At 39.2% G+C, this 21894-nt stretch overlaps 2 protein-coding genes across 2 annotated transcripts; one reads left to right on the top strand and one right to left on the bottom strand.

Moving 5' to 3' along the window:
• Positions 1 to 1305: 1305 nt before the first annotated feature.
• Positions 1306 to 13966, top strand: DNTTIP2 (deoxynucleotidyltransferase terminal interacting protein 2). The gene is made up of 7 exons (XM_079148118.1): positions 1306 to 1540; positions 2408 to 4005; positions 5575 to 5713; positions 7392 to 7487; positions 8807 to 8971; positions 10510 to 10619; positions 11612 to 13966. The coding sequence occupies exons 1-7, from the start codon at positions 1469 to 1471 to the stop codon at positions 11703 to 11705; spliced, it is 2274 nt and encodes a 757-aa protein (XP_079004244.1). The 5' UTR covers positions 1306 to 1468; the 3' UTR covers positions 11706 to 13966.
• LOC306654061 (uncharacterized protein) lies at positions 13581 to 21561 on the bottom strand (the record flags this gene model as incomplete). Its single annotated transcript, XM_079127285.1, has 4 exons — positions 13581 to 13880; positions 19947 to 20494; positions 21036 to 21217; positions 21460 to 21561. 3 exons carry the CDS (start codon positions 21559 to 21561, stop codon positions 20005 to 20007), a joined length of 774 nt encoding a protein of 257 aa, XP_078983411.1. The 3' UTR covers positions 13581 to 13880; positions 19947 to 20004.
• Between the last annotated feature and the right edge of the window lie 333 nt (positions 21562 to 21894).

Here is a 21894-nt window from a genome sequence, read left to right as displayed (position 1 = left end):
CTGGTGCAAGTATGAATTTCCTTCCCTAGCAGTAATCTTTCCTTCCCTCTCTAGTTGCTCTTTAAACATTGAAAATTTCCTTTTATGTGTATGGAATTATAAGAAAGCAAGAAAATTAAAACTGACTGCAAAGCTTTCCAATAAAAAAAATTAATCATAAAACACTGATAATTTTTTCAGGTGAAAGAATCCAGAAGTAGGCTGTTGAGGGCTGATATGGCAACTCAAGTTGTCAGGAACTCATGATTTTTCATTTTCACTGTTACAGTCTCTCTGAAGCACTGCCTGCATCTTCATGGTACAGAATTGTTGACTGAAAACCAGTAAACAACTCTCCAGGAATAAAAATGGAATTTAAGAAGTCAGGGAGGTTCTCCTCTAAAACACCGTCCCTAAAGAACTATACATTTAATGTATATTGACCAAAACTTGGTCAGTTAGCATACCTGGCTTCAAAGGAAGCTGAAAGGGAACCATTTAGGTAGGAGACAATGTATTACTCACTAAAATATGTGTGATTTGACTTTAAGGAAACATTGGTTTTCTATTATAAAGAAGTGGACCACAGAGAAAAGATTTTAGTGTTCTTTTCTCACCTCCAACAATTTGCGTTTGCTTCCTCAATTCCTTCGTATTCTCTCAAACATAATTCTAGTTCTGCACCCTTCGTCTTAAAAAAAAAGAAAAAACTTGATTCTGGTCATTCTCTACCTTTCACTGAAAAAGAAGAATGGAAAACATATCCCTCTTTTACAATTTCTTTCATATTCTTTTCGGCTTATTCCCAAGCCTGAAGCACCATCTCACTTTATTTACTTATTTATTTAAGCTGACAATGGACGTTTATTTTACTTATATGTGGTGCTGAGAATCGAATCCAGTGCCTCACATATGCTAGGCAAGCGCTCCACCACTGAGCCACAACCCCAAGGCCACCAGCTCACTTTTTATATAGCTTCCTAACTAGTCTCCAGAGTTCCTGGGGGCACCTGACATACATCCCTTATCCCAGGCATGTCTTTATTTATCTTATAATTAACATCACAACGCACAGTACATTACAAAATGTACAAATAACACAAACATCTTCCTTTGGCCACACTCCTCGCTACATCCAGAGCTATGTAATTACTGAACAAGTGGAAAATAAGATAAATGATACGATTTTCCAACTCGTTCCTTTAAAAATGGGGACGAAGGCCCTTTCTTTGTCAGTGCGGGGGTCACATCTTCATAGAGTCGCCCCACAAAAGGCTGATCTGCCTTCTAGGGGCATAAAGAGAACACTGAAACCCGAGTTTGGAGATCTCAACCTCGCCCGACCCGGGCAGAGCTGGCGGGGCAAAGGTCAAGTACAAGATCTCGCGAGTTTCGGGATCATCTGGGAAAACACGAGACACTTCTCTGACGCATTTCCGGGACGCCGGGGGCAAAGGGAAGCCGCGGTGGATGCTGGGGAACCGGGAAAATGGTGGTCACCAGGTCTACACGTTCTCGGGCCAGGATTCAAGTCGTAGCCTCTGAAAGTTCCCAGCAGAAGGTAGGAGAACCCAAGTCTCCTCCGTTTCTCCTCAACGCTTCATAGAGCAGCGCTCAGGCAGGTGGCGCGGCGCGAAGGGCCGATGGCGAAGGCACGAGCTTTCGGAGTGCCGCGGTAAACCAAGGCTCTGTGCCTACCCTGTACTGAAAACTGTTTAGACCTCACCACGGTCTTTTTTAAGGCAGTTCTTAGTAGTAAGGAAAAGGTTAGTTAATTTGCCTTGTATTGTTCAGCAACTTAATGCAGACGCATAGATTAGCCTTTTAAGCTTATTAACACCACTGTACCAAGGAAGATTAATTCCGGTCACCGTGCGCGAACATCAATTAGTGGGACTGGAGAAAAGGATATCGTTTTTACATGGGGAGGCTGGCGGTGGCCCATCACCCAACTCTAATGACGTTAGAGGCCGTGATGACGCCGCCTGGTGACCCTCCTCTGCCACATTCTTAGTTTTCTGCAAGGAAGGGAACTGAGCATCAGTTCTCTCCTGGTACGTAAAACCAAGGGCAACGACTAGTTCCATTAGTCTGTACCTGAAAACATCTTTGCTGAGAGTATTTCCCCTTGTCCCTTTTGTATGAGTCGAAATGTTTATTTTTCTTTAGAGAAAAGTTTTTCTGTATTGTTATTTGTTCTTTGCAAAGTCAGATCCAGGTCTCGGGGAGGCACTTAAGGCAAATCAGGGTCAGATCTAGCATTTAGCTTTTTTATTTTTTAAAATCTTGGGTTTTGTTTTTTGTAATAATTTTGCCTTTTGGAGTTTTATAGTGTCCTTCTAAATTTTGCTTCTGCAGGGAGTGCCTGTCTTGTTTTGCCCTTGTCCCAGCCCTGCCTAAATTATAACTTGTTTTCTTTGGGTTGCAGAGTTTTGCTGAAGGGATTCAAGCATGTCCAGAAAGCAGGAAGGAATGTGGATCTGATGACCAAAGTATTACTGAATCACTGCAGACTGATGGTGATAAAAGATCAGGCCCTAGAACTCCTAAAACCAGAAAGAGGAAGAGCAGAGCTACAGCCTCGCTAGCAGAGATAACTGAACCATCTACTGATGGAGAGAACTCTGAAGCAGAGTCAAATTATTCTTCTGTTTCTGAGGTCCAGGAGCCTATTGTAAGAATAACCAGGAGAAGAAAGATCATAATTACACCCACCGCCGTGTCTCGTGTTAGGAAAAGGACGATAACTCTGATAAATGAGCCTCTTACTGAAGAAGTTGTCTCTGAAGCAGAATCTCATGTTTCATGTATTTCGAGAATTGTGCCTTCTACAGAAGTAACAAGAAGAAGGAAGGCTAAGTCTCTAACAAATCTAAGCCAAGAATCAGATGCAGAAGCTACAGCTGATGCTGAGTCATGCTCCTACATTTCAATCTCTGAAATTACACCTAAGAGAAAAACCAGAAATGTGCAGAGTAAGTTAAAGGCAGAAATTGAGAAGAAAGATACTAAGGTTGTACCAGGAAATGAAAAGCAAATCATAAATACACCTGTGAATTCAAAGGATGCAGATACCAGACAGGATTCTCAGTTACCAGCAGGATTTCCTTCTCAGATAAATAAACCAAATTTCTGTAATAGTGAAATTTACAATGACTTTAATGATGATCCCTTCCATAAAAATTCAGACCAAGTACTAACAGTGCAAAAACACCAACATCTTAATGTAAGGGAGGAAAAAGAGACCAGTATTGCATCTCTTAGAGAAACATCATCTCTTAAAGAGGACAGTGGAATAATAGATGAGGGAAAAGAAGTTAATGGGAAAGGTTCTCAGTTGAATCTTTCTGAACTTAAGGACACAAGCCTTCAATCATTAGTGTCTCAGAAACATTCAACCCCCCAAAAGAAAACCACATCAGAGCACTCAAATCTGAACTGTGAGGCTGTAATGAAATCATTAGCAAAAACATTTGCAGTTGTGGAAGTGAACAGATGGAGTGAAAAGAGAAATAGCACCATAAAAACAAGTGACATAACAAAGTTCAGTGATGATGATGAAGAGTGTACTAGAATAGATGTCAGTGAAGACAACAGCAAAAGGAGTGAAAACCTAGAATGTGATACCAAACTCTCCAAGTCTGAGCTCAACACTTCTCAGGAGATAGGTGATTCAGTTTTATTAGTTCTTAGCAGTGATGAAAGCCAGCAGTCCGAAAACAGTGAAAGTGAAGAGGACACTCTGTGTTTTGTTGAAAATAGTGGCCAAAAGGAGTCAATAAGTGGAGACTCAGGAAATACATCATGCAAAAATGCATTCTTTGTAATAGATACAACTCCTGGATTGAGTGCTGATAAAAATTTTTATTTGGAAGAGGAAGACAAAGCAAGTGAAGTTGCCATTGAGGAAGAAAAAGAGGAAGAGGAAGATGATGAAAACAGTGAAGAACTGTCAGATAATGACAGAAATGAAGATGATGAGTGTAGTGATGAAGATGACTTACTAAATAACACAAAGTCTAAACTGTAAGTTTTTACCTTTATGTTTTAAAAACAAATGTTGATTTATTTGTCAGGTGATTAATTTACCAAAAAAATATGCAATATTAGAAAAAATGGGAATTGAGAAAATTACTGCCTTTGGTTCATGATGGAAGCACTCTTCTATCTAGCATTTCTCTCATCTTTGTGAGCCACGTTGACAGACACACTTCTCCCAGTGACTAAGTGTTCCTTTGGGTGATGTATTGGAAATCATCTGTTAAGATTTTTCTGTGATTTTATTTTGTAAGCAATACAAAAGGGAGGAGAAGAAAGTACCTTTTTTTCTCATACATGTCCATTGTAAAGAAATTGAAAAATAGAGAAGAGTATGAGAAAAATAATCATCTCTGATCCCGTCCATTATCCACCAAAAGCTCTAATGTTTGGGGTTATTCTTTACTTTCTGTTTTCCTGTTTTAAACTTTTTTTTTTCCTGTCATAGGCCTTGGTGGTAGTGTTATCCACTGGAAAAGCAGGCAGCCTTCTAGGGCTGTGTATATTAACAGATGCACAGGCTTTGCTCTAAACCAATGAAGTCAGGCTCTGACATCAGGCTCAGGCATGTTTATTTTTTTAAAAAGCCACACCTTTTCTCCCATATTCATTCTGATGTACATTCAGGGTTGAGAATTGCTGCCAGGGTACTGTAGTAGAATGACTTCACTTTCCAGTAAAGGCTGTGCTTTGAACACTCAGTTTATATGAATCAGGAAAGAAAATTACTTTAAGTCCAAGTGTACTTGCTTATGAGAACCCTTTTATTATATAAAGTAGAAATTCTCTTTTGTTTAAATATAGCCCAGACCAGATGCAGAAGATTCTGATTGGTAGGATTGAGGCATGACATTTAACTTTTTAAAAAGCTCTTGTGAGATGGATGTTCATTACCGTTTCATACTCAGTGGTTTAGAGATAGTACCAAATGCCCTTAGTTACTGAGGGACGAATTGTAGGTTTTTATAACTTGGAAGTTCAGAATAGAAGACCTTTTCTTATTGGTTTTAGAAAATGGAAATATGTACATTTATTAACTCTTTGCCTTTATATGAAGTCAAGCTGAATTGCTCGGTACATTTCCTCCTCCCTTTTCTGTAATTCTTCCTTATCAAATCTCTGATATATATTAGCATATTATATAGCCCAATCCCTTTTCTTCCCACTTCCATACCAGAGATTGAACCCAGAGGCACTTTACAACTGAATAGCCTCTTTTTATATTTTGAGACCGTTTCACTAAGTTGCTGGGGCTAGCCTTGCATTTGTAATCCTCCTGCTGCAGCCTCCTGATGGCCTAGCACTTTTTAAGAAAATTTGGGAATAAATTTGGTTGTGTTCCCAAAAAGTATTTTTAAATAATTCATTGCTCATCCTAGAGTTGGATATACTAGATTTAAAATGTATATATTTTCAGTTTTTAGGTACTCAAAGATAAAAATACTTTTTAGTCATTTTATAGTATACGGGAAGAGAAGAATGTATATTTTTTAAATGCAGTGTTATTTCCATTTTGATTTAATTACTTGATCTTTATGTCATCATTTTTTCTTTCAGTCTGAAATTGACAAGTAGCAGCATAGACCCTGGTCTGAGTATCAAGCAGTTGGGTGGTCTGTATATTAATTTCAATGCAGACAAACTACAGTCTAACAAGAGAACTCTGACACAGATAAAGGAGAAGAAGAAAAATGAGGTAAGTTATTTGAAGTCATTCTAGAAGGGTCACTTCTAGAAATGCTTAGTTCTTGGTAAAAGACCAGTTTTCCCATGGTAAAATCACTTTGGCCTAATGAGCTCTTATTTCCCATCTTGCTAGAAGAGTCATTTCTTTTTAAGCGAAGTCCCATCTATAAAAGGTGATGTTTGAAAAGTAAATTTAGGATCAGTATTTCTTTTCTTGATTCCATCAGTTATAATCCCAGGGGTTTGTTCTCTTCTCTTTTATATATTTTTAGTTCTTAACTGTTCTGGAAAAATATAAAAGATGAGTGCCTACCTCCCTTACCTGGGGAGAAAAATTCTTATTTACATATAGACAAAGATTTGACTTATAATTTCAGAAGGAATTCATATTATTAGAATAATCTTACCTAAACCTTTAGCTTTGGCCAACAACTTGCACTGCTTTCTTCCAAATCTGTATTTTCTAGCCTTGATGATTCTTCAAACTTCACACTTTTGAATCTAGGTGTCTGTTCATTTCAGTACACTCAGGCACTTGACTATACTAATTCTTCTCCTTTTCTTCCTGGCCTAAACTAGTTTCTTTTGTATTCAGTGTGCTGATTAATGACACCAAAGTTCTCTTTCCCTTTGCATTTAATCACCAGGCCTTGTAATGGTACCTTCCTTCTTTTTGAGCTTGTCACCAAGTAGTATAGCTGTTTATTTCTCACCTGGGATATTCCATCAACCTCCTTATTGGTCTTGCTTTCATTTTGTTCTTTAAGTCATCCTGAAAACTTCTAGACTTCTCTTTATAAAATCACAAATCTGCTTTAGTATTCTTCTGCTTAAGTCTTTCAGAGGTTCTCAGAGCCTCCAGAGTGCTTTGTCCACCTGCTTTGTTTTTGCCATTGAAGACTACTGAAATTCCCTGAATATGACCTGCTCTTTCCAAACCAATACAGAGATCATAGTTCACAGCCATGGGAAACATACTTTTGATCCCCCAGTCTTTATTTGCAACTCTGTGCATGTGTAACACCCAGTATAGATCTGAGTCATTAAGCAAGATTTCCTCATCAGCACTACTGCTGTTTTGAGCTGCATGATTCTTTACTGTGGGAGGATCTGTTGTGCATTGTAGGATGGTTAACAGCATCCCTGGCTTCTCCCCACTACATACCAGTAGCATTCTCTTCCCCCTTCACCATTACCAAAAATGTGTCCACATTGCCATTTGGCTCCCATTTGAGAACTACTGGTATAGACCCTGTTTTAGGCTTTAACATATAGAAAGCTCTGAGCTATTAAGTAAATGTTGTACTTTCTTTCTGAGTGATGGAAAAACCTAGAATACTGCTGTGCCACCCAAAAATTGTAGGACTGAATCCAAAGCAGATAATTGACTATCAGTAATTTCTGAATCAGTAATTTCAAATGGCATTTCCAAATTAATGCTTGAACTGTATTCCTGTGAAAAAATTTGAGAGCTAAGGAACAGTTTTACTTTCGTACATTGGGGAACATACTACCCTGCAGTTCCTTTTTAATCACAGTTCTATGAGAAAATTATCCTAGGTGAGTAACAAAAAAAAAAAAAAATACAGAGGTCATTTAGGAACAGATGAGCAAATTTGATGACAAAATTTTAAAATATAAGTTCAAAATGTTGAAAAATTTTGTGAAAATCAATTTTTGTATTATAGCTTCTGCAGAAAGCTATCGTTACACCTGATTTTGAAAAAAACTATTGCATTCCACCATACAGTGAATCAAAACGTCAACTTCAGAAAAAACGCAGGGTAAGTACAATGACTTTAATTTAGAATGCTTATGTGTTTATATCTTCAGATTATATAACATGTCTGTACAATTAAACTTAAACGTGTATATATATATTTTTTTTTTATTATTGCAGATATATAAAGGCCATAAAATAACATTCCATAGACCCATTTAGTGCTAATTTTCACATCTTTGCAGCCACAGTGGTACATAGATACAGCTTTTTAAAATACACCTTAAAAACAGTAGTACCCAACATACAGGTTCACTGTCTATATCCCTTGGCACTTTTTTTAGTACCAGGGATTAAACTCAGGGGTGCTTAACCACTGAGCACATCCCCAGCCCCTTTTTTATACATTATTAGAGACGGGGTCTCACTGAGTTGCTTAGGACCTTGCTAAGTTGTTGAGGCTGGGTTTGAACTCAAGATCCTCCTGCCTCAGCCTCCCGAGTTGCTGGGATTACAGGCATGTGCTAGGGTACCTGGCTTATCCTGGCTTTTAAATACTGTTTTACCAAAGGCTAGAAGCTCTCTATTACACTTTTACAGGAAACTTATAAGCATAAAAGTTCCCCAGAGAACTTTAAGTTGAAGATAGTACCCCAGTAATGTTACTAATATGGGGTACCCTGGCAGACTGTAGGCATTATATAAATACTTGTTACATGAATGAAACAAAACTGATTAATTGCTAGGAATTTTCAAAAGAATAGAATTTTATTTTAGAAATTATACAAATTTCTGGGCTAGTTTTCAGTAACTGAATAAAAATGTTAACATTTGGCTATGATGGCACCTGCCTGTAATCCAGCTATTTGGGAGGCTAAGTGGAAAATTCTAAGTTTGAGGCCAGCCTGGGCAACTTAGTGAGACCCAAAAAGTGCTAGGGATCTAGCTCAGTGCTTGCCCCTGGGTTCAATCCCCTTTACTGCCCAAAAAGGGTAGGGGGGAGGGGTGCTGGGGAGGATTAATATAAGCTCCAGACATCAAAGTGTTTTTATGTATTGTCACTTACACGGATTATTTTAAATAAAAATTGGAGGTGTGCGTGATTTTTCCAGCAAGTCATCAGTTACTTCAGTTACTTGCTGAAATAAAAAATAGATTTTAAGGAGCATTCATTTCTGACTCTGATAATGCTATGCCTGATTTCCTAAAAAAATCTCTTTTTCTGATTTCACTTAATTCCTTATTTATAAAGATGAATCTGGAGAGAAATGCGTTCTATAAAGAAACTTTTTTATTTACAAAATTTTCTGTATATATAATCGGGGGGATGAACATATAGTTTTATTAAAGTTAGAATGTTTATTTTTGAAATCTCAACCTCAGAAAGAGCGACAAAAAACAGCAGGTGATGGCTGGTATGGTATGAAAGCTCCAGAATTGACAGATGAACTGAAAAATGATCTCAAAGCACTGAAGATGAGAGCAAGCATGGACCCAAAAAGATTCTACAAGAAAAATGATAGAGATGGCTTTCCTAAGTATTTCCAGGTATGAACAAATAAAATACTGGTTATAGCCTATTGATTTTAGTTTGGATAGTACAGTGATCTTTTTACTCCTAAAATAGATGAATGTTTATAATGTGCATATCTTACGTTTGAAACGTATCTGCTTAGGCCAGATAATGTCCTGAACACGGTTCAGACAACAGCCAGTTTGTAATGGGTTCCTCAAGAGAGAGACATTGTTAAAAATGATAGGTGGATTTCCAGGTTAACTCTCTAATGGAACTTACTAAACTTAAGGGTTAATATAAGTGTATGAAGAGTGCTAGCCCAAGTGCAAGAGACTGTGCCGGGCAGAGCAAATTCTCCCAGCAAATGCTGAAAACTCATTTAAAAGTTGGTTTTCAAGGTATTCTTAGATGAAAGTCCAATTGATTTAGCCTCAGGTTTTCATTCTTGATTACCTTTTTGTCACTTGTCAGGATTAGAAAATAGTCTTTGGTCTCCAAGTTTTGCTTTCTCTTGTAGTCCATCTTCCATATTGTACCAGTCATATGTTCTTTAAGCTTGGCACATACCTGGAATCCTGGCAACTTGGTAGGCTGAGGCAGGAGGATTGCAAGTTCAAAGCCAGCCTGGGCAACTTAGCAAGACCTTGTCTCAAAATAAAAAGGTTTGAGGATGTAGCTCAGTGGTAGAGCACACCTGGGTTCATTCCCCAATACAACAAAAAAGAAAACAACAAAATTTTCGTTCATTTTACAACTCTGCTAAGAGGTTTTCGGGACCCTTTAATTTGGTCCTTTATAATTTGCACCTAAACCAGTTCACCAACTCTTTTTGTCATATAGCCTTCTTAAGCTCTCACAAGCTCAGCTACTCAGTCCCTTTCTCAGAACATGTATGTACCAGTATTTACCTGAAATTCTACCTATACATATCCAAGCTAATGACATCCTTTTCCTCCTTTTGGTAGAATTTGTCACTCAGTTTTCAAACTTCTGTACTATTTCATTCAGTGTCCATTATGTTATGCTTAATTTTTTAGTTTTCTGTTTTGGTATTCTTTAAAACTGGACCCTTGCTAGGGACTAGATTTGTGTTTTTGTTTCCCCAGCCTATCACAGTACCTGGCACACAGAAGGCACTCTGTACTTTTAGTCAGTTGAGTGATCAAATGCAGAGCAGTTAGTAAGTAGGCAATATTTATAATTGTCTAGGAGATCAAATAGGTCTGTAGTAGAATTTGTATTTCATTGGATTAGAAAACTAAGTTTATATTAACTGTTCTACTTTTCTCCTTTACTTTTACTATTCACTGTGAATTTAACTGTACTGTTTAGTACTATGTAAAGAAATTTTGGACCTACCATATATTCTGTCATTAATAGCACCACTGTGCTAACAGGTGATTTATTTTAGCTTAAAAAAAAATAGCAAGATAAACTTTAATACTGGTATAATATAAGCTTGTGTTTCACACTCTTTTTTGTAAATATACTTTATTAAAGCTACACTGAAATATGGAAGCAACAGTGGCATTTAGGCTTTGTATGACTTATTTCTTTCAATTATTCATAGGTTGGAACCATTGTTGACAATCCAGCTGACTTCTACCATTCACGAATTCCCAAGAAGCAAAGGAAAAGAACTATTGTGGAAGAACTGCTGGCTGATTCTGAATTCAGAAGGTAATAGAATTTATATTTCATTTTATAATATCTGTGTTTTTTTAAAATTCAAGGCCAGTCTCAGCAACTTAGCAAGGCCCTAAGTAACTTAGACCCTGTCTTAAAATAAAAAACAAAAAAGGACTGGGGATCGGGCTCAGTGGTTAAATATCCCTGGGTTTAATTCCTGGTACTCAAAACAAAAAAAGACAGAGCTTCACATCTGTTTCTGCAGAACCACACATCATGTAGTGCATGTAGTGTCTAGGAAACTTCACTGTATGCTCAGGAGAGAATGAGGGTAAAGGGCAATTACTGCCTTAGTTTGTTGTTGTTGTTGTTGTTTGTTTGTTTGTTTTGTTTTTTGGTACTGGGGATTGAACTCAGGGACACTCACTCAACTACTGAGCCATATCCCCAGCCCTATTTTTAATTTTATTTAGAGATAAGAGTCTCACAGAGTTGCTTAGTGCCTTGCTTTTGCTGAGGCTGACTTTGAACTCATATCCTCCCTTCTCTGCTTCCCAAGTTGCTAGGATTACAGGCATGCACCACCACACCCAGCTGCCTTAGTATTCTTGTGAAAATAGTTTTTACTGAATGGATCTGTCGATGGGGTCTTCAGATCATATTTTGAAAACCATTGGTTTCATATGTTTTCTAAAGTTCTAGGAAATATCTATGAGTTATATTTGTTTTTTCAGGTAAGTGTAAGCTTTTTGTTTTGCTTTGTCCTTTTTTGCATTTTTATCTCCACTTAACATCTCATATTTAACGTTGCCATGGGTCTTTAGCAAGCTGTGTGAGGGCAGAAGCTGTAGCTGAGTAATCTATCCACTGCTCTTAGTTCTCAGTATGGCTTCTGACACATGATGGCAACTTAGTATATATTGATAAATAGTAAAAGTGCAAAAAAGATTTTGAGATTTAGAACCCTCTCCATAAGATTATATTAACTACTAATATCTAATGGGTTATACTTTAGAAAACCTAGGTTTGGTTTTTCTTTCCAGATACAACCGAAGGAAGTATTCAGAGATCATGGCTGAAAAAGCAGCAAATGCAGCAGGAAAAAAGTTCCGTAAGAAGAAGAAATTCCGCAATTAAGACTCACGAAGCATACCACAGTATTTTATGTCACATCTTTGTTAAATGAGTTTTAAAAACTAACACCATCATGTAATTTAATATAGACTGGTTCTGTTTATATAGGGATTTTTGTTTGGAAATAAAGTTGATTAACAGAGAATTCATCACTTATCCCTTGGAATAAAAGTAGGTGTGGCTACAAAAGATCCATCCAGGCTTAGACTATTCAAGGGGAAAAGAACCTCAATCATTTTAAGATAATTAACATTTTTATCAAGTTTCCAGTACTTGGTTATTTAAAGAAAATTACAGATATGTAGGAAGTACAAAGTTTGCTGATATGTTCAAAAAACTAAAAAGATCAAAAGATGCATAAATAATACTATAATTACTATGTAATTTTGCCTCTGTGTGTGTATGGGGGAGAAAGTGGACAAAAAGTGATGTCCTATAATTAGGTGCCCATTTCAGAAAGTTTGTGATGTTGGTTCTTTGCCTCTCTGTGGACTCTTTAACAGCCAGTCCCACAAAGCCAGTGGTCTTCAGCTTACCTGCTGTGACAGCACTGAAGAGCCCTATTTTACTAATAAGGAAACTGAAACTGAGTTATTTCAACTAAAAAGAAAGTTGGTGAAGTTGGGATACAGAGATCTGCTTATTTCCAGTAAACAGGTCACCACTGAAAATAAGTGTTCTTGGAGCAACGTATGTTAGCATAAAACCAAAGAACTAAGTGAAAACTAAAGAAGCCTTAAAAGCTAAAGAACCTTCATAGAAAGTTTGAAGAAAAGGTATAAGACAAACTAGAGCTGTTTTATTCCTTGGCAACTCAAACAGGAGGAATGATTGATTTTATCTAGATTTATTGTGTTCCAGCAAAATAGGATTAAACAATGGAATTTTAGTTTGGCCTCACAGTGAAGTGACTCACCTTATCTCCTCTTCAGTGGCACACATGGGCATCCTTGTGAAGCTGCTGTCACCCAAGGAGTGTTGGTCATTTTTATTAATGCTTCTTGGTGAGTTGTACCTTTACGTAATTTACAGGATCTGCCTTCCCAACATACCACTTCAGATTCAATAAGTAAAAAATTTCATTTTTTATCTTTACTATTTGGGGTCACAAGCAATCTAGTGAATAATAGAACTGAAAACATTCATAGGTGGAATTAAGGAAATCTATACCTATTCTTTTTATAAAAAAGCTTTTTATTTTAAAAATGTTTTGCCTTCTGTGCAATAAAATCTCATGAGAGAAATATCAAAACAGGAAGAAATAACATTTAATTTGCCCTTTATACTACTATCAGGAGATGCTGTTAGCAGAATATGTCTTCAATTTAGGCATAGATGACTGAAGACTGACCCAGTTATTCTCAAGTTTAAGGGGCTGCTTATTAACTGCCATTAGATTTTCATACTATTTTTTTGTGAATGCTACAACTGATTAAATTATTCTATACTTCAGAAATGCAATTGTGACAAAATATGTTTTGGGTATTTACTTTTAGTTACATGTTAACATCAATATTCTTTGTTTTTTCTTCATTGGTTCATTTTTTATTTTGTTACAGTGTTGATCTTAAATGTCTCCCAAAAGCCCATATGCTAAAGGTTTGGTTGTCAGCCTGTGGCACTGTCCTGAGGTGTAGACCTAGAGAACAGAAGCTAGGTCATCCAGGGCATACCGCTGAAAGGGATGTTGGGACCCTGACCCCTTCCCTCTCTCTCTGCATCTTGGCTGCTGTGAGGTAAACAACTTTGCCTCATCTTGCATTCCCACCCTGACATTCTGCCTCACCATAGGCCCAAAGAGATGCAGCCAAGTAATCATGAACTGAAACCTTCAGAATAAATCTTTATTAAGTTGTCTCCAATGTTTTGTCACCACGATGGAAGCTGACCACTTAACTTAGAAAAAAGTAGAGTTTTTAACATAAAATATTTACCTTCAGTCAAATCAATTATTCAACTAAAAACTGGCATCAAAAGTCCCCTATTAACACATTGTTCATGTACAACCACAAGAATGGGATCCTAAATGGAATGGGTTGTACTCCATATATGTGTAATATGTCAAAATATATCTACTGTCATATCTAAAAACAAAACAAACACTGTAAGAAGCTAGAGCTGTGGTCTGGTAAAGCACTTGTCCATTATGTATCACGAACCTGGGTTTGATCCTCAGCACTGAAAAAAAAAAAATGTAAGGAATTAAAACTATAAATTTTAATTTGTATATATGGCTTTTTCATGTCAAACGTGAGCTTCATAAATTTATTTCAAATCTTCAGAGCAAAGTAAAGAATATGTAAAAGTATTATCGTATGTTAAGGCAGAAGATAGAAAATATCTTTTAGTCTCTTTAAGATCCTGGTCTATGCCAGGCGCAATAGCTCATGCCTGTAATCCCAGTTGCTTGGGAGGCTGAGACTGGAGGATTTAAAGTTCAAAGCTAGCCTCAGCAACTTAGCAAGACCCTGTCTTTAAATAAAATACATAAAAAAGGGCTGCAGATATGGCTCAGTGGTTAAGCGCCCCCTGGGTTCAATCCCTGGTACCAAAAAAAAAAAAATCCTGTTCTACAAATAATCTGCATACTTCAATTTACAGTGGGATTACACCCTGACAAATCTGCTTGAAACTGAAAACTGAAAATGCATTTAATATATCATTTTATAAGATATATTAAATGTTATAAGCATCATAACAGAGTAGCTTACTGTAAATGTACTCAGAATACTTAGCCTGCAGTTAGACAAAGTCATCTAGCAGGAAGATATTTTATAATGGAGTACAGAATATCTCATATAACATGTTAACTACCTGAATCCAAAAGATGCTGGCAACAGGACACTAGACATATCAATTATCAGTGAGTATATAGCTGATTGGGAGTGGCAGCTCACTACCGTTGCCTTGCATCTAGAGTATCACTAGCCCAGAAAAAGATCAAAATTCAAGGTATGGTTTCCACTGGATGCAAATTGCTTTCTCACCATGATTAAGTCAAAAAGTCATGTAAAGCCATTATGTCAGAAATCATCTGTAATTGGATAATGAATGAATTTGTCTTTGTTTTTTAAGCAAAGCAACTACCTTGAGAAACAGGTTTTAGTGACTTTGGCCTGTGTCACCAAACTGGGTTCACGTACTCAAATTATTAGCTTAATGAGTAACAAAGTCTAATAAAAACATTATAAAAAGTACAAAGGACTGCTGTAGGGTGTATTGATAGGACAATGAAGTTAATTCCAACCCTAGACCTATTTCCTGAGCTCCCTTAATGCTTTTCTTCTCTCCACGTTTACCTTCCTTAAATTCTTTCCTTCCTGCATTTTCTTTCTGTAAACATGTATTGAGAGCCTGCTGTGTGTTTGGCATTGCATTATATCCAGCTGCCAACCATACATCTGTAGGATGTTTCCTGGAGACCTCAAAACTCATATAACATGCAAATCTGAACATTTTCTCCCCAAACCCACTTCTTTGTTCTCCCATTGACTATTTCAGCACCCATTCATCAGCTGAAGAAGTGGTAGATTCTATTTCCATTCTCTCCTCTATATCCCTTAATTCATCAAAGCCCATCAATTCAAACTCCCTTGAAAAACAACTCTGGTCTTATATACTCAGTCTTTTCCACAGACCACCTCCCTACTTCCAGCCTTCATTTTTCTTCCTGGATGGCTACAATGGCCCCTGAACCTTCAGGACTCCAGTCTTACTCCAGGAACCCATAATCTATACTGCAGCCAGAGAGATGATACAAAACACATCCAATCATAGTGCTTCCCAGCTAAAAACTTCTCTGGTTTTCCCACTGCCTTTAGGTAAAGACCACTCTCTTCAACATGGTATGCAAAACCTTCGGGATATGTTCCCTGCTGGAATCAATCTGAAGAGACATTTTTGTTTTTCCATTCATAATAGGAGGAGCTCCTAAAGATGTTTAACAGATCTGAAAATTATCTGGAAATAGGCACACATGCTTTTTTTCCTTCATCAAGATTGTTTAACTCTACCTTTTTAAAAGTTAATTCTTCTACTACAAGGATAAAAAAGGGCACATTATGAAAAAAGCCTCAAACATTACGTAAAGTCTACAGTAAAAAAAGATGGCCCCAGGCCAGGTGCAGTGGCATGTGCCTGTAATTCCAGCAGCTTGACAGCCTGAGGTAGGAGAACCTTGAGTTCAAAGCCAACCTCAGCAACTTAGCAAGGCCCTAAGCAACTTAGGAAGACCCTGTCTCTAAATAAAATATTTAAAAAGGGACTGGGATGTGGTTCAGTGGTTAAGCACACCTGGGTTTAATCCCTGGTACAAAAAAAAAAGACTGTCCCTTTTTTCATATTACTGCCCTCTCAGCACTGCTCTAAAGTAACCACTATATCCCTTCAGATATGTATACCCACAATCGTAATACTCACAAGCATACTAGTGTTATCAGCACTGTTTGACATAAATGGAATCTTACTAAACTACTCATTTTCACATTAGCTTTTTAATATAATCCTGAATATTTTTTCTATAGCAACATATAGATCTCATTTTTTCAAGGTCTGCATTGTATTAAATCATATGCCTCTAATACAGTTTCTTCAAAGGGACTGCTACTGATAGACATCTAGATCATTTCCAGTTTGGAGCCATTACAGTGCTGCATTTTGCTATTTTTATGGCAGATAATTAAATGCCAACCTTTCTAAATATATATTAATTGCAAACATTAAAATATTTAAAATATACATGTACCACAAATACGTGGGATTCATTTCAGGAATGTACAAAGAGCTAAGTATTTGAAAAATTTATAATAAATGATACAAGATTATTTCCAAAGATTAAGAGGGATTTTTTTTTTTTTTTCTTTTTTGGTATTAGGAACTGAACCTAGGGTCACTTAACGACTGACTAAGCCACTCCCCAGCTCTTTTCATTTTTTGGGACAAGGTCTCACTAAGTTGCTTAGGGTCTCACTAAATTGCTGAGGCTGGCCTCGAACTTGTGATCCTCCTGCCTCAGCCTCCTGAGTTGCTGGGATTACAGGTGTGCACCATCACACCCAATGGGATCTGATGGATGTGATAAAATATATGTGTACATGAGTGCATGTGTGTTTGCACTTCCACAACAAACTCAAAGCCAGCATCATGTTTATTGGAAAAGCATTCCTTTAATGACTAGAAACATGTCAAAGAAGTTCATTATCAACATTATCATAAAATTATTTAACATTTTATGGACACAACCAGCTGATTCTATTATAGGAGAAACAATATGAGGCATAAACTTAGAAAAAAATAAAACCATCATTACTTGTGGATAGTATATTTCCAGAAAAAAAAAACTATTGAAAATGATGAAAACTATTGAAAATTAAAATGAAAAAGTTATTTTTTCATTTTAAATCAAGATATAATTCACCATAAAATTCATGCTTTATTAAAAGTGTACAGTTCAGTGAATTTTTATATATTCTGAGTTGTGCAACTATTACACTATTTCCAAAACATGTTCATGACCCCCATCTACATTATTAGTCACTTCACATTTCCTCACCCCAATCCCTAGTAATCACTAATTTACTTTCTGCCTCTATGGATTTGCCTAATTTGGACATTTCAATAAAAAGGAATCATACAATATGTGGTCATTTGTGATTGGCTTCTTTTACTTAGCATCATGTTTTCAAGGTTAATGTGTGATGTAATATGAATCAGCACTTCATTCCTTTTGACTGCAGAAAAATATTCTACCAAATAGATATACTATGTCTTGTTTGTCCACTGATCAGTTGATAGACATTTGGGTTGTTTCTACTATTAAAAACAATGCTGCTAATGACATTCCTGTGCAATTTTTGTGTGGACATGTTTTACACTCTATTGGGTATATACCTAGGAATAGATTGATGTAATATGTAAGGGTTCAATCTTTCTAAACTAATATAGCCATCCTAGTGGTTGTGAAGTGGTATCACATCATGGTTTTGAACTAAAAAACTATTTTAAATAGTAGTAAGATAATAAATTATTGAATTTGATTGAATATAAAATTATTTTCTAAAACATCAAATGCCTTCTTATATAAAAACAACAACCTGTTAAAGAATATAATGAAAGAAAATATCCCAACAAAAATGATAAACTAAACTGGGTGTGGTGGCACATGATTATACTCCCAGCAACTTGGGAGGCTGAAGCAGGAGGATCCCAAGTTTGAGTCCTGGATAACTTATCAAGTCTGTCTAGGAAAAAAAAAAAAAAAGGACTGGGGTGGTGGCTAGGGGATGTAGTTCAGTGGTAAAGTACCTCTGAATTCAATCTCCATTAACAAAAAAAAAAAAAAAAGACTGCTGCTAACAAAACAGTTAAGATCTAGATGAAGAAAATTTGACACTACTAAAGTGCACAGGAGAGCCGAACAAATGAAATGGCATAGTTTGCCCCCTCCCAACTGTTCTTAAATAATCAACATTTTAATTAGTTCAATTCTCCCTATATTAGTCTATAATATTTCTTCAACAAAAATATCTCCTACTGGCTGTAGCCAAAGTTCATGTGAGAAGACAATACAGAATTGTGGGTTTACCTATGGACCCAGGTGTCCTGGGTTCCCACCCAGGCTTACTGCTTATCAGCTGCATATCCTTGGACAATTACTTTATATTAAGTATCATAATTATTCCAAATAAAACTAGGCAGAAAAAAATTTTAAAGTGATGAGACAGGACTGATTCTACTAGATTTTAAAACAGCAAATTTAAAAATTCAGACAGATCAGTGAAATAATCCAAAAGCCCAAATTCATATGGGAATTTAGAAAATAATGAAGGTGACATTTTGAATTAGAGCCTGGCACAATGGTGCACATCTGTAATTCCAGTGACTAGGGAAGTGGAGGCAGGAGGATCCCAAATTCGAGGCCAGCTTCAGCAACTTAGCAAGACCCTATCTCAAAATAAAAACTAAAAAGGATGGGGATGTAGCTCACTCATAAGAGAATCCCTGAGTTCTAACACCAGTACTGGAAAAAATAAAATTGGTGTAATAAAGGAGGAGGGTTCATCATCAGTGATTATCTGGAACAAAACTCCCACTTCACTCCTTACAAAAATATATTCTGGATTAAGAAACTATTTAAAAACAAAACATAAAAATAAAACCATTAAAAGGGAAGCATTTAATAATCTGAATGTAGTATGACCTCCAAACATAGAAGTCAGAAAAGACTGATAAATATATAAATTTCTGTAAGACAGAAAAACAAGACAAAATATCAGAAGCAAAATCAGTAGACAATAGAATAACTGTAACATACCACAAAGGATATGTTTTCCTTAGTGTGTAAAGAACTCCTACAGAGTAATTTTTAAAAATGCCTTTCTTGCCAGGTGTGGTGGTGCATGGCTATAATCCCAGTGGCTCAGGAGACTCGGTAGGAGGATTGCAAGTTCAAAGCCAGCCTCAGTAACTTAGCAAGACCCTTAGCTAAAATTCAAAAAATTTTTAAAAAGGGTTGATGATGTGGCTCAGTGGTGAAGCATTCCCTCAGTTTAACCCCTGGTTCAATCCCAGCTCAAGAACACATAAATCACAGAAAAATACAAATTATCTTTAGTTTCACTCATAACAAAAGACATGAGTTAACACTGCAACTAGAAACCATCTTTCACCTGTCTGATAACATGGTGTGTGGGGAAACAGGCATTCTCACTTACCACTGATGAGAGAAAAATGGGTATACATAATCTCTATGGGCAATTTGCTAATATCAAAGAATACATCGACAGCAAATTCCTAGGCCTGCAATTCAGCTTCCTAGGAATCTATCCTAAATACATATTTGCACTTGTGTACAATTAAATAAGAACAAGGATATTCACTGAAGCATTGTATGCAATAGGAAAATAACCAACACTTAAATATTCAAGTATTAATGATTTAAATCATTATGATGCATAAGGAACAAGGCAGTCCTACATGTATTAAGTGAAATAAGTATACTATACTATCAAATGCTTTTTTAACGGACGCATGTCACATATATCAATAATAACCAAGAGAAATACAATAAATACAAAAAGAACTGACATGTGCCTAAAATAAATATGAAAATATTCCCAAGAAACCGTTATTACTAATGACTTGTGGAGCAAGGCTGGGATGTAGGAATAAAAACGTTTACTTTTTCCTGTACCCTTTCTCTTTTTTTGACAATTTTGGATTGTTTAAATCTTTTGCACGAATTACCTGTTACACTGTAGCAATGAATTTTCAAATTTCCATTCGTTCTTTGTTTTATTCGCATTTAGTGAGGTGGAACCTTAACCTTGTGCAAAGCTGAAGTCCGAAAAACCGGTGAGAGTGAGTAACTCCTGCCCGGAGGAGCCGGGAGGCAGAGTGGGCCTCGGAAACGGGCTCTCACTAGAGCCACGGAGGGAGAGGGCGGGCTCACCAGAAATGCGGGTTCCTGGGCCGCGCCTCGGCTCCGCTCAATCCGAGTCCCTGAGTGACGCCCAGAAATCACGTTTTTGACAGGATCCCACTCGGGGCTTGGGTGCGGGCGGACTTCGAAGCCCTCCGAGCTGGAGAGGGACCGCACGACGACGTGTCTTATCGCCCTTCCCTTGCGGTCACTGTCGCGCTCCGGCGATGGGGTGTCAGCCAGGACCGAAGGCCTCCCTTGGCCGTGGCCACCCTCCTCCCGGGCCCTGGATCGGCTGCGAGTCCGCTGGGCCAGGCCGAGCCTGCGGAGCGGAGCCGGCGCGCGGCCCCGCGAGTCGCTGAAGGCGAAAGGGCTGCAAGAACCGAACGCAGAGGGGAGAGAGCAGAGGCTGGGAGGCAAGTTAAGGTGCTTAGGGAAAAAAAGGATGGTGGAGGGAAATAAATTTGGAAGGCGGAAAAAAGAAAAGCCTACGACTCCGCCGGGACTCGAACCCGGAACCTTTGAATGCCTTCAACCTCTAGAAGTCCAATGCGCTATCCATTGCGCCACGGAGCCACCTGTTGGAGTCTCCGCGCATCTGCGATATTAAGCCAGAGGCGACGGCCCCGCGCCCTCCCTACTACCCCTTTGGTCGTCTCTGTCGCTGGAGCCCGGCTGCCGCGCCCAGACCTCTGCCAGCTTGAGCGGCCGCCCCAAACCTGGGAGCCCGGTTTCCTCCACAGCCGCCAGTCGCGAAAACGACGAGCCCGGCGAACGAAGGGCGGCCGCGGGTCCCAGCTGGTCGGGGTGAAGGCAGCCAGAACCGAGTCTCGGCCCGCCCCCGGCAAGCCGCACAAATCTCGGTCGCGCCCTTCCCTCCCGGCTCCCTTCCAGCCCCAAGCGTCCCCGCCTACCAGGTCTCTCCGGCGGCCGCTCCCGCCGGGCCCGGACTGCGGAGATGCAGGCCCAGGCCGGCCGTTGAGCCGGGCCGGTGACGCCAGGCACTTACGTCGCACCTGCGAGCGCCGAGGCGGAGCGGCCGCCCCTCGGGCTGCGAGGCGCAGGCAGCGACCCCTCTCGGGCCCCGGGCTCTTCCCTAGCCGCCAGCGGCCGGGACCTGCCGAGGCGAGCAGGGGCCGGGGCGACGTCTGTGTGCGTGCTTATGCGTGTTTTTTGCGCGGGGTTCGGAAAAAGGGGGTTTGGGTTGCATTTCGCTCCCCACAGACCCAGAGCCGAATTTCTGAGGTATCCGGGCTCTGGTGGACTGAGGGGGGCGACGCGCCCCGCGCCGCAGCATCCGAGAATCCTCCGAAAGCTCGTTCCAGCGCCAGCAGCTACCTCAGAGTGCGGCGCGGCCGCCGGGAACCCGCGCCCCCCGGACACGCAGCTGCGTGGGCCGCAGCCCGAGGACGACCGCGCGCGTGGGGGCTCGGGGAGCATGCGTGTGCGGGCGCGTGCGGGCGCGTGCGGTCGGAGGGCGCGCGCCCGAGCGCGCCCGCGGGGTTTCCCGGGGATCCCGGGCAGCGGAGGCTCGCTGAGAGCCTGGCGCCGCTGCTCAGAGGGCGCAGTCGTCACAAATGCCAGGGGCAGCTTGGGCGGAGGGCTGGGGGCAGGGAGCGGGTTTTTGTGCCCCACTAATCCGTATCCGCAAGACCCCGGAGCCCTCGAAGTAGGTGATCTAAATAAAAGTGGCGAGGTTGCTATGCAACTGCTGCTGCTAGACAAAAACCCCTGGCTCCCCGCTCCAATCAGCGTGCCTCTCTCCGGGCCCCG

This window comes from Sciurus vulgaris (genome assembly GCF_902686455.1).
Source record: "Sciurus vulgaris genome assembly, chromosome: 1".
In the NCBI taxonomy this organism is placed as follows: domain Eukaryota; kingdom Metazoa; phylum Chordata; class Mammalia; order Rodentia; family Sciuridae; genus Sciurus; species Sciurus vulgaris.
This window is presented reverse-complemented; position numbering and strand designations above follow the sequence as displayed.